The following is a 12,942-nucleotide window of genomic DNA, read 5'->3' as shown; positions in this document are numbered from 1 at the left end:
GTGTGACAGCCCATGATTGATGTTCTGCAGGAAATTACAAGGGATGACCACAGAGACCCTGTTTGGCCCTCAGGCCATATCCCAGTCCCTCGCCCATCTAGTTTCCATGCAGGCTGGGCATGCTGAAGCAGCTCTTTTGGATGCTACCAACTGCTCTTCCCTGGCCCAACCCCCCAGCCAGTTCTTCACTCTCCATAATGCTTTTGATGCCACCAGCCATTTTTATCTTCTTAATCTCTCTTCCTCCTCCACTGCTTTTGCGAACAGGATCCTCAACTGATTTTCTTCCTACCCCTCCAGTCCCTTCTTCAGTGCTTCAGTTTTGTTTTTTTTCCCAAATCCATTTTTCAGTGCAACTCCCACACAGTTCTTTTCTTGGCTTCCTCCTCCTCTTGCCTACTCTACCTTGCAGAGTCTCATGATGTTTAACAATCATCTGTACGAGCTCCGAGCCTTTGTGCCAGAAAGCTGGATCACGTGAAGCAGCAGCAGCAGCAGCAGCAATCACATGGCCATATGGAGGGCTTCTGCTAAGGCAATGAAATCAAAGAAACATGTTCAGGCAGGACCATTTCTCAGCAGTATTGGTCATATTTTTTCTGGCAGAACTGCATACAAATCATTTTTTATGGGCATACACAAATCAGGTATCTTTATGCTTACTCAGGCATTGCAGCCTTTAGTTGATACTGTCAACTATTTTTGAGTTGTACAGTCATTTTATTAGAATTACATACAAAACTGTGTAAAAGCCCAAATGCATTGTAATGCAGTAGGTCCTTATACAGAGAATATAAAAACTTTTGAAATGGATATAGCCATATAATATTGCTCACTTTCAGCTGTTCAGTCTTGAGTATACTTCCCATTCCTGAATGGCTGAGCTTATGTGAAGAGAATCACAAACACAAAGAGTAGGAAATCACATAGTATGGCTAAATAAATCACACTGATACAGCAGATGACCATAATTACTTGAGCCTCCTGAGACTTAGCCTTCTTTAGAAAGGAACATATGGGTCCCAAAACCTAAGCTTAAAAAAATATCATTAGAGCTGTCTGTCAGTTCCCTGAGTTACATGACGCAATAATGGAAAAAAGGATATGTTAACTTATTCAGAAATAGTGCTTTGAAGAGGACTCAGGGCTGCAACCCCCGCGGTTCAGGTCTTGGGGCAGCGCTGCTGCTGCTGCGACCCGGCCATCGCAGCAGAGACAGAGCCCTCGCTCTGGGAAGGCTCAGGTAATACATAATCGGCGACAGCAGCTTCTCTGAGACATAGGACTTCTTAAAAATTAACGAAGTATGAGGGGGGTAAAAACCTACACAGCCAGGCTGCGGAATGCGATGGCTCTGTCAGCGGGGGCTGCACAACACCCCCGGCTTTACATCACGGGCGGATGGGGCTCCGACCGGCTGCAACGGACCTAAGAGAGGGGAAAAAGAAACAGCCCCTCTGCTCGCCCCAGGGGTTCCGTGGACCGCGGGGCGGGCACACCGTCCCTCCCTGCTGCCACACGGCACAGGAAGCCCATTCCCCCGGCTGGCGACAGCGCTGGGCCCCAGCACTCGGCGACCTTGTCTGCTTTCACCTAAAAGCCCTTTTTTTAACCGTAAGAAAAGGGAAAAAGGCACATCACACACTCCCCCCCTCCGACCCCCCGCCCCTCACCGCGGGGGCGGGGCAGTGGAACGGCAGCTGCGCCTGCGCGGAGCCGCTTCCTCGTTGTCCTCCGGCCGCGGCGGCGGCGCGCGGCGCGTGCCCGCGAGCGGTGCCCGTCAGCGGAGCCGCGCCCGCCCCGCCCCGCCCAGCCCGGCCCGGCCCCGCCTCTCCCCGGCCGGGGGGCGCAGCCCGAGCCCGCACAAGTCAGTGCTCCACTCGGGCGGGAGCTGCGGCCGAGGCCGGGGGGGGCGTGGGGGGACTCGACGCGGGTGGGGAAAGGGGCTGAGCTCGGCGCGGTCGCCGATCCCCTCTCCCGCCGCCCTCCCCGCAGCGCCGCGGCGGGGCCGGGCCGGGCCGGGCTGGGCTGGGCGCTGAGGGGCGGCGGGAGCGCTCCCCACCGGCGGGGCCGAGCGAGGGGCGCCGTGCGGGGGCGTCTCCCCCTTCACCTCCTGCCCGGAGGAGGAGGGGGCGGCCGGGGAGCGGCTGGATGCAGCGGGCGAAGCCTCAGCCTCCCTCTGCGGCTCCGCTGCTTTGATGCTGCGGGTCTCTGCTGGCTGTTAACATCTTCTTCCCTCTGCCTTTTTTTTTTTTTTTTCCGTTTTCTTCCCGCCCCCCACTCCCCCCGCCCCCCGAAACTTGGCTTCTCCTCGCTCCGGATCTGTGTGCTCGGCTCCTCCTGGGCTTTACCGGTGGGGCAGGATCATGCCGGACCAGATCACCGTGTCGGAGTTCATCGCCGAGACCACAGAGGATTACAACTCCCCGACCACCTCCAGCTTCACCACCCGGCTGCAGAACTGCAGGAACACGGTCACGCTGCTGGAAGAGGTAAATCAAACACACCTACACCCCACATCCCCTTTTTATTTTCCTTTTTCCTTTCTTTTTTTCTTTCCCCCCGCTCTGTCTTTGAGAGAGCATCAGGGACGGGGCAGCACTACCCGCCCAAATCCACGGGAGCCAGAGGCGTTGGTATGCATGTAATCTGGTCTTTTAATTGTGGGACTTTGCTCTTGTGTTGAGCTAGTTACAGAAAGCTTTCCTGCCTTGGCGTCTCAAAGATTAGTGCGTAAAGCAGTTGTCTGAACTTAAATATTACTGTGGTACTTCTTGGTGTTTTCAGTGTTGTCGGTTGTTGCAGTAGTAAAAAATGCATGAATGTTGGTATTTTTAGAGGGAAGATAAGGGATGAGTTTTGTTTGGGAGCGTTTTTAGAGGTTTTCCCCGGCCACTCGTTACATCAAGTCAGCGCAGAACTCTGACTGCAGAAATCTGCCAAGGGAGACCTGGTTTAAGAAATGAGGTAAGGATGAAGGGATGAATGTGGAGTGAGGGAAACAATATGAAAACAAAATTGGTGGAAGGAGAGGAGCAAAATAATGCAGCAGAAGTGATTACATACTCTCAGCGTCTCAACCTTGAAGCCTCAGTGTTGGGGTTTTTTCATGCTTGTTATGAGCATTATTTAAATGTTCACTCTGCTTTGCTGTCAAGAAATAGGAGTGTGAAAATGGATAAACTTCCAGAGCTGGTTTCTAAGAGACATCAGTCTCCTGCTTCCTATTTGAGGCTTCAGTGTGATTTCCTATGGACTAGGTCAGCAGTTATGAGGAAATGTCTTCCAAATGACTTTAAAGAAGACAGTGTATAGCTCTTCTCTTGCCCTGTGCTTGCTTGAAGGTACAAGCATAATGACACTGGAAGAAGACAGTTTTTTGCTGTTGTTGCATAGGTTGCAGTTAATTGTTGCTTTAAATTATACACTTAGTTCATCGAGTATTTGTCAATTCTTCAGGAGCCAGCACATTTCTAGGAGATGGATTTAACAAGTCTTAATTTTGCTGAGTGCTGGCATGAGCAAAACATTTGGTGTGCAAGGAAAGAATATTAATTATTTAATTATGTTGTTCCCCTGATAATCTTGGGTATAGAAAATATAATTCCATTGGATTAAGATCAGTTAAAGTTGCCTTAGTAGAAAAAATGTCTATGTTCAAAATTGTAACAGTGCTATTGTTTACATCAACTGACTAGAGTGATTGTAAATTCACATTTAAAATTATATATTTTATTTTTATTATGTAACCTAGATTAACTTCTGCAGCTTTTCCATAACTGTAGCTGTTTCGTTCTTCTTTTCCTCTTGTAACTAAGTCATGGTTGCTTATAGATTTGTCAGAAATCAACCTGTTAGGTTTGTGTTTGACAGTATTGCTGCCCCCTGGTCTTAACTGTGTGGAATAGGTATAGCCATTGATACACTTATTAGTACAGTTGACAGCATGTGCAGAGTTAAGTAAAAATATATATTTTGTCATTACTGATGACTCCCAGGGTAAGAATACAGCGTAATGCTTTCATGATTTGGGAGATACTTCAGAACAGGCTGAATGTGGTAATACCTGTCCAAAGAAAACCAAAATACGGAAGATAAATACACAATGTTCTGCACTACTTGTGTGGATTGTGCGCATTTTCAAAGTTTTTATGTCTGATTCGACAGCAATAAATCAGAAGAATAAAGAATAGCGGGCCCTTCTGGTGCTTGCATTGCTATTTCTTTAATTTCTTTTGTTTGTATAACTGTTTTATGTGCTCCATTTAAATTGTTTGCAGTTTAGACTGATTCTGGGCTTGTCTTCTGTAATTTTTTTATTATCTGTAAATATAAAAAAGCTTTATTTGATGGGAAACAAGATATAAATAAGCTCTACTGTTATATGTGCAAAAAATCTGCAACTCTCTCAAATTTGTGCTTATTAATTTGCATGGAGAAATACAGATGGTCAGGATGTGGCAGGCGAAGTGCTCCTTTGGAGCTTTTGTGTAAGCAAGCTACAATTACAATGAGGACACAGTTTTACTGCTGCTGCTTTCAGGCTGGGCTGGTTTCTATACACCTGCTTACCTAAGGCAGTGCATCCAGTGAAAGAGGGGCTGGAAAATGAGTGGTTGAAGTGGGTGTTCTGTAGCTCCTGCTGCTGCTGCTGTTGTCCATGCATCATGGATGACTGACGAGCTCTTCAACCAGCTCCTAAACTTCAATTCTGAGCGTTCTGTGTTAAGGCAAAGGGGATGATTCCACCCTTGCAGCTGTTTGATTTTTAACTGAGTGTTGCATCTGGGTTGGAGCTCTCACTGGGCTTTTGCAGGCAGTGTCAGGCTCTGTGCTGTTGTGGCACTGCTGCCTGAAGTATCTTAGGTCATTATTTTACAGCTAATTTAATTCAACACAACCTGCACCTACATCAGTGACTATGAGCTAGTTTGTGGATAAACTAATTAGTTTCTTTATTCTAAACAAGATTGCAAATGGGAACTAGTTTCTGAACAGAAATGGCAGGGGAATGAAACAGATTTAACAGAAGTTAGATATGTTTTCTAGCCTCTCAGTTTGGTGTGATTCCCACCATAGCTCAGATCAGTGGTTAGATCAGAACCACCTTTTCATAAATTACTTTGACATAAAAGAAATAGATGGTTTTGTGTATGTATGTGCCTCTATCTAGTTCCCTGAAGTTATTACAAAATCATGGACTTACTTTTCCTTAATCACAATTAACAAGTTTTCTGAAATAATAAAATAGGTGATGGACTCATTCGCTGATTCTTCTCTCTTGCCCATCAGTAGAAGGGCAGTGTGTTCAGCTGCCTGAATTGCTATATATTATCTCCTAGTTGGGATTTTTTTTTTCCTGTTATAATTAAAATTCTTTTCAGAGGAGATTTTGGATCCCGTTAGATGCAATTCTGGGACAAGTTTCAGCTGACAGGCTTACATGTTTTCAGCAGACATGTTTACTGATTCTGATGACTTTGCATTTGATCAGTTTTCAGTGGAAAGCACAACGAAATACAAAGGCTAACTTTATTTAAATCTATTGTAATAGTATCAAAGAAGGTAGTACTAACATGCTACTATGTAGCAGTTTATTGAATAGGAAGGTTTCATGCTACATTGTTTAAAATACTGAAACTTCCAATAATTTGCAAGTTTTTTTCCTTTTAAGAGACAAAACTAAAGTTTTTGTGATCCAGTTGCAGCAGATCAAAAAAAAAAAAAAAAAGACCCTGCCATCTTTGTAGCCAGGCTTAGGCATCTTATATAGTAGTTACCTAAAACTGCAAGATTTTTTTTCCTTATGATATTTTTATTTTTAAAGCAGGAGTGTTATGTGATTGCCTCAAGTAAACACAAATTTTAAGGTTCATTCTGTTGCTAAAATAATGGGACTGTTTTTCAAAGTCGTAGAGGGAGAAACAAACCATTACAATGTAATCAAAGTCTAATTTGAGAGAATTGCAATCTCTACTCCTTTCTGTTGATTCCTTCCTCATAATGTTACGTTCTTGAAAAAAAAAAAAAAGACATTTTTAATATATTTCTGCATGCAATTGGGAATATTTTTATATGATGGAATACCTTTTCTCTTTAGAGAGGCTGAGAGAGTTGGAGTTGTTCAGGCTGGAGAAGAGAAGGCTCCAGGGAAACCTTAGAGCAGCCTCCCAGTGCCTTAAGGGATTACAAGAGAGCTGGAGAGGGACATTTTACAAGGGCATGGAGTGATAGGACAAGGGGGATTGACTTTAAACTGAATTAGATACAGGGAAGAAATTCTTTACTCTGAGAAGGATGATACAATGGAAAAGGTTGCCCAGAGAGGTTGTGGATGCCCCATCCCTGGAAGTGTTCAAGGCCAAGTTGGATGGGGCCTTGAACAACCTGGTCTAGAGGAAGGTATCCCTACCCATGGCAGGGGGCCTGGAATAAGATGATCTTTAAGGTCTCTTCCAACCCAAACTATAATATGATTCTCTAATATTGATATGAAGAGGGAATTATTGCATATGTAGATGAGTGTTTAATTACTTTTTAAAAGAAAGAGGTTGAAATACTAAATATAGACAGATTAATGATACAGTCTTTTAAAATACAGCCTCTGCTTTGTTCAGACCAGACATGCTTTTATATCCACAGAAGCTCCATGATTTTTCTTACTCAAGTAGGTTTTGAAGAGTTGATTTTAATTGTTGAGTTAATATTACTTTGTGAGCTAGTTGGAATTTTTAGGGAATGATGACATCTGTTCTGAGAATAAGTAGTGCACATGTGGGATCACCACAAGACTGTCTTGATTCTGTGTCCCAGCTCCAGCTGAAAGGACATCTTTGCACTCAAGGGGTAACTCACTTATCGTGACCAGGCAGTTAGTAGCAGATGTTGCTCAGGGCTGTCTTGAGATACAGAGGTTAAGCTTAAATATTTAAATTCCCTTTAGGCAGGCTGGTAGATAAGAAGGGACAGTTAGAAGCTGATGACAAAGAATAGCTGCAGTTGTTTCTGATACCGGTTTTACTGTTTGATGCCTGTTTTACTGTTGTACTTCTGTAATACTTGAATGGAGCACTTCCATTCTAAATCAATTTTTTGTTGGTATTATGCACAGACTTTGTTCATCAGCCTGGACTGTGAAAAGTGGTTGGATCTATTATTTATGTGTGTCTGAAGAGAAAGGAACTTTTCTATTATTTCCATCACCTCATTTCTCTTGAATTTTCTCTTGAAGCATCAGCTCTATATAATTGCAACAAGTAAATTGTTACATACTATTCTTTGTATTTCCTCATTTTTTAAATTAAAATACATTTTTTAATTTTAGAGAGTGAATCCAGGCAACTCCAGCAGCACTAGACTTAAAACTAGCTTTTCCTAACCTTGTAACCTGTTGCTTATGGCAGTAAGAAACAGTCTTGCATCATAGGGAGCTTTGTACTTAAGAGCTGGTTCTTATGTAACAGACCACAAGCAATCTTCAGTTTTTGAAGAAATATGCTTTAGGTAGCAGATATCCTAAAAATAACAGATAAGAAAATTTCTTTGTTTAGTAAATAAAATTCGGGGTAATTGTTACTGTTTTTACACTGAATGACAAATTGCACCAAAGATGTAAAAATGGGCATGTGAATGTTCTGAAATGACAGCCCACGGGTGACTCCTGGTCACAATACTGAAAACGTGATGCAGAAGGAGTTGACAGCAGTGTCCTGTATTTACAGTAGCTATCTTGCAAAAATGCAGCTGATGGTGCTTTTATGTTTACGTGCTACAGTATTTATTCATTTAGTGTGTAATCAGTTTTACCCTTCATTTGATAGTAGTCAAAGCATTCGGCTGTAATAAGCAGGCAATCTCCTTTTACTTAAATGTGACTGATGGAAGGGAAACCAAGAAACACACACTGGCAGCTCAAAGTTTCAGTCATGGCAGAGGAATTAGCTTTGCCCTTTGAGAATTTGTGTTCATTTTAGGCACATTTTTGAATGTACTTACTGCTTTCAGTAGCTTGTATGTTTTTTTGAGAAGTACTGCTTCTTGTTTTGAATTCCCAGCAGGCTTCTTCATGTTTACTCATCAGTTAGGAAGCTGTGAAAGTGTTCTTTGGTGCTCTCTGTTCAGTATGCCATGCAGGTAAATCCTGACGGAGTGTGTACCGTGTAGTCATGGGAACTTGGCCCTGATGGAGGAGAGACGTTTAAAGTGACATGACTTAAAGTTGGGTTTAATGTTTAGGTTGGAGTCCTGTGGAGACACCTTGTGTAGTTAAAAAACAATGAAAAAGTACTTTGAACAAAACAGAAAGCAGGGGAAACAGCCCACAAACCTGTGTCTGTATTTCAGCATGGCGTCACTAAAAAACTGCACATGAACGATTCAGAACAGAATGAGATTGATTATTTAATTTCCAATGAGTAAAACTCAATTTTCCTAACTATTGTTGTGATTTTTAACAATGTGAATTATTGTTAATAATTTTAAAAAGCAGATGTGAAACAAATTTACAGAGGATAATTGTAAGGGAGATCACATCTTATTTGAATAGAATAGTGCCTTGCAATAAAATCATTAGACAGAATCAAGCCCAGAATGTTAATTATAAGTATTGTTTCAGGTGTAGAGGTAGGCCATATAAACATGTTTTTAAAAAAGTGCCACGGTACTTCTCTTAGACACTGTTCCATCAGGTTTGATTGATACTGACCAAGAGGCCTAAAGTTTATTGGTGAGTGCAAAGGAAGACTCCTGAGATAACAGCGTGAGTTTCCTTTCCTGAAGGAGTGCAGCTGAAAGTGCACTCCCTGCTGAGAAATGCAACAAAGTCATTTTACATTCCTAAAGAGACTGCGTTGATCTGTGTTATTTATCTATATCTATATATGTATGTATTGGGTTGTACATATCACTGGGCTAATGCTGAGGTTTTGTATAAGCATTGTGACAAGTAAGATTTATGAGGATAGTGGGCTTGATTGTGGTGATTATAGAAAATATTTCCTTTAATGCTCCTGTGAAAAAACAACAAAATGCTGTAAGGATTCCATTTCCCCCTTTGCACACCTAGATGTGCGTGTGGGTGCACATGTGGCCTCCTTGTCTCTTTTACTCATTGGTGAAAGGAAAGGCCTGAAGTTGTGTTGTTACTATGAATAAGCCAGAGAGTATATGCTTTTTTTTTCTTTTTAAATAGCCACCTTTATCTTGACCTTACTTGTTTTATCCTTTTTGTTATGTTTCTTAGCAGGAGAAATGTAGAATTCTTTCTGATGCAGAAATAGAAACTTAGAATACCAACAGAGTCTCTTCACTTGCTGGTTTTCTCTTGGTTAAGAACTAAAAATCCTATATGGTACTGGAGGTAACTTTCTGGAAAACAAAAGTCTAGGACTGTAAGACTTTGGACATGGTGTGCTCTGGCAGTCTTCTGTCCAGGCTAGTGAGGGATGGACCAGGTGAGGGACCTGCAGGGCAGGTGGGACAGTGACTGGGTTGCCAAGCCCAGAGGGTGGGGGTCAGTGGAGCAAAGTCCAGCTGGTAGCAGGTTGCAAGTGGCATCCTTCCAGGATCAGTTTTGGGACCAGAACAATGTGTGGATGGTGGGCTATAGTGTGATCTCAACAAGTGTGTTTGGACAATACCAAGTTGTTCAATATGCTGGCAGGCAAAGCAGCTGTTCAGCAGGACCTGGAGAAGTGGCCTGACAGGAGGAGCCTTGTGTGGCCAACTGAAGAGGAATGTGAAATCCTGCACCAGGGATGGAGCAGCCACGTGCAGCAGCACAGGCTGGCTAGACAACAGGTTTCTAAGGAAGGACCTTGGACTCAGGTGGATGACAAGTCAAGTGTAGGTTGGCAGTGACAAAGGCCAGCCATGCACTGGGCTGTGTTACTAAGAGTGCAGCCAGCAGCCAGAAAATAGTGGTTCTTCCCATCTATTCAGCAACTATGAGACCACATCTAAAGTACAATGTTTGGGGTTCACCAGTACATGAAAGAAACTGTATACTGCCACAGATTCAGGTGAGGATCACCAAGATGATTAGGGGCCTAGAGCAGATCCCTTAAAGAGGGGAAACTGGACTTCTTCAACCTTAGACAAGAGACTAAGGGAAGATCATATTGCTTTCTCCAATATGTATTGGGAGAAAACTGAGAAAGCCGAAATTCTGATTAGATTTGAGGGGCTTTTGAGGGGGTGTATTTGTGGTTATTTATTATTATTATTTTGGGATTTGGTTCGTTTGTTTTGAATCATGAGTCTGATGAACAAGTGCCCATAGAGGATGTGGAACCTCTTGTCCTCAGAGACATTCAAAACTCCACTTGACTGTAGAAGTAGGGCTTCTTAAAATTGTTTGGACTGCATGATTTAATCTTTAAGAAGATAAGCAGAGTAAAGTGGCTGTTTAGTTTTGTGAATGTGTTTTTGTGCTTTCAGGTAAAAGTTTATGCTTATTTTTGGAAAAACAGCACATTTAAACCTAATAAAACTCATATAAGCAAAATCGATGATTTTTTTCCTTCAAGGAAAGACTTCTTTAATAGAGGAAATGGGATACTACTGATATTTCTGCAAATATGTAGTTCAAAAAGTTTATCACATTTGGGGGTTTTATGATTTTTAAGAATAATTTGAATAGTTACTGACTATTTGACAATGATATAATTCTTTTTAAATGATCAACCTGTACTTCTAGAAAGCCAGCTATTTATTCTGTGAAGTTATGATTATATTACAGCTTAACTGTGTATCTGCTGGATTAACTTTACTTTTATTATCAACTTTTCTTTTCAGGAAGATTATTTGAATTTTGAATTCTAGAGCTCCCAATTTGAATTTAGTGCACTAATTTCCTTTCCTCTTGTATTATATTTTACTTTTCAGGTAAATTATTTCTTGATTTTTTTGATTCTCAAATCAAGAATATGGGACTGAAGAGGGAAATATACCTGGAGAAGTGTTCTTAATACGAAACTCAGTCTTCTCCATAGCACTTCAGAAAAACTTCTTAAGGATGGAGGAGGCGAGAAAGAATAAAATATGAGAGATTTTTTTGTTGGAAGAGTTGTGACTTGTTATGAAACCACACTAGGATTTAGATATCCAACTTGGTTAGATTTTTAACACTTAATTTCATAAAATTTTGGAATAACTAAAGTCAGAAAGGACTCATAAGGATCGTTGAGTCCAATTCCCTGCTCCTCGCAGGACTGCCTACAACTAAACTGTATGAGACACTCCTTGAACTCTGGCAGGCTTGGTGCCATGACCACTTCCCTGGGAAGCCTGTTCCAGTGCACAGCCACCTTCTCAGTGAAGAACGTTTTCCCAGTGTCTAATCTGAGCTTCCCCTGATGTGGCTTCCTTCCATTTCCTCATGTCCTATCACTGGTCACCAGAGAGAGGGGATCAGCACCTCCCCTTTGGCTGCCCTCCTTGAGGAGGGTGTAGCCTGTGATGAGGGCACCCCCCAGCCTTCTCTCCTCCAAGCTGAACAAGCCAAGTCATCTCAGCTGCTCCTCGTGAGTCTTGCCCTTGAGGCTTTTCACCCCCTTGGTCATCCTCCTGTGGACACACTGATAATTTGGTGTCCTTCTCACACTGAGGCATCCACAGTACTCGAGGTGGGACCACTGTCCAGTGGGACAGTCACCTCCCTTGCCTGGCAATCCTGTGCTTGATGAACCACAGGACATGGTTGGCCTTTTTGGCTGCCAGGGTACACTGCTGACTCACACTCAACTTGCCACTGTCCATCAGAATCCTCAAGGCCTTCTTGACAGTGCTTCTCTCAATCCATTCATTCCCAATATCTTGACATAGGGGTTTGTCCTGACTCTGGTGCAGGACTTTGCACTTGGCCTTGTTAAACTTCATGAGGTTCACATGGTCCCACTCCTCAAGCCTGTCCAGGTACCTCTGGATGGCATCTCTTCCCTTCAGTGTATCAGCTGCACTACTCATTTTGGTGTTATTGGCAAACTTGCTGAGGGTGCTCTGAATCCCACTGGCCATGTCATTAATAAGGATATTGAACAGTAGTGGTCCCAGTAGGGGCCCTTAAGGGACACAATTTATTACTGATCTCTGTTTGAATCGTTGATGTGGTCATCGAGCCAATTCCTTATCCATCCAATAGTTCATCCATCAAACACATATCTCTCCAGTGAGTGACAAAGATGTTGTGTGTGACCACGTCAAAGGCCTTACAAAAGTCAAGGTTGATGACATAAAAGTACATGATGATGAAAGTTCATGAATACAATGCTCATGCAAAACAAACAAAACCATTTTAATTAATACTTCTGTCAGTGTCACAATCTTGAAAGTACCACAGACATTGAGAGTTAGTTGAGCTGTTCTGTGCAGTGTGTAGCAAGGAAGACAACTGTTAGAAAAATCTAACAGTGATGAAACAAACTTAGACACTTTTGTTCAGTGATGACAGAGTGCCTGTTCACAACCCCCAAACACTATTTGTTAATTGGCAGTTTATAAAGCTGTTGAATTTTAATATAATTGAATGATGCTGGGATGGGCCTGAGAAATTCAAGTCCACTGACATACTGAACAAACCCTTCTGTGATGAGGATGTAGTCAGGGAACCCAGGGCAAGTGGTCTGTAAAGTACAACAGAATGTGCAAATTTGGCCAGCCTGTGCCATACTGTGAGTGGGACAATGATGGTCCATTCCTGTGTTCTTAATAATGTAATATTCAATGGTGATGGTATTTCTGAAATCAGCAGCAATGGGTGACTTTTAATTAAGAATTTTTAAGGAGGTAGCTTAAATGGCATACTGACATTCTTGTTGGTTGTGTTTTGGTTTCATATTTTTCTTTACTCACTGTCAAAATTATGGGGAAAATTGTAAAATGAAGAGTGATGATGGTATGACAGTGTAAGTGGCATATCCTGGCTATGTCTATTGTCTAATACAA

The 12,942-nt window shown here is 42.4% G+C and overlaps 1 protein-coding gene and 1 long non-coding RNA gene across 5 annotated transcripts in view; one reads left to right on the top strand and one right to left on the bottom strand.

Annotated features, from left to right (window-relative positions):
* Window positions 1–1,662, bottom strand: part of LOC127467048 (uncharacterized) — a 28,691-nt gene extending 27,029 nt beyond the window's left edge. For both annotated transcript variants that reach the window (XR_007902941.1, XR_007902940.1), the window contains exons 1-2: window positions 1,328–1,662; window positions 406–530 (exon numbers count right to left, since the gene is read on the bottom strand). This is a non-coding gene — a long non-coding RNA (uncharacterized LOC127467048). The remainder of the gene's footprint in view (window positions 1–405; window positions 531–1,327) is intronic.
* ASAP1 (ArfGAP with SH3 domain, ankyrin repeat and PH domain 1) overlaps window positions 1–12,942 on the top strand; it is a 149,064-nt gene that overhangs the window by 27,153 nt on the left and 108,969 nt on the right. For 2 of the 3 annotated variants that reach the window (XM_051778531.1, XM_051778529.1), the window contains exon 3: window positions 2,363–2,492. In XM_051778531.1, coding sequence (XP_051634491.1) covers window positions 2,363–2,492 — 130 coding nt within the window. Of the gene's footprint in view, window positions 1–1,748; window positions 1,868–2,362; window positions 2,493–12,942 lie in introns of those variants that run through there. The other variant, XM_051778530.1, reaches the window with a different exon arrangement.

Source organism: Manacus candei, unplaced genomic scaffold, assembly GCF_025592945.1.
Source record: "Manacus candei isolate 608988 ecotype Guabito, Panama unplaced genomic scaffold, ASM2559294v1 h1tg000013l, whole genome shotgun sequence".
Classification (NCBI taxonomy): Eukaryota; Metazoa; Chordata; class Aves; order Passeriformes; family Pipridae; genus Manacus; species Manacus candei.
The sequence above is the reverse complement of the archived record's forward strand: the minus strand, read 5'-3'. Positions and strand labels throughout refer to the sequence as shown.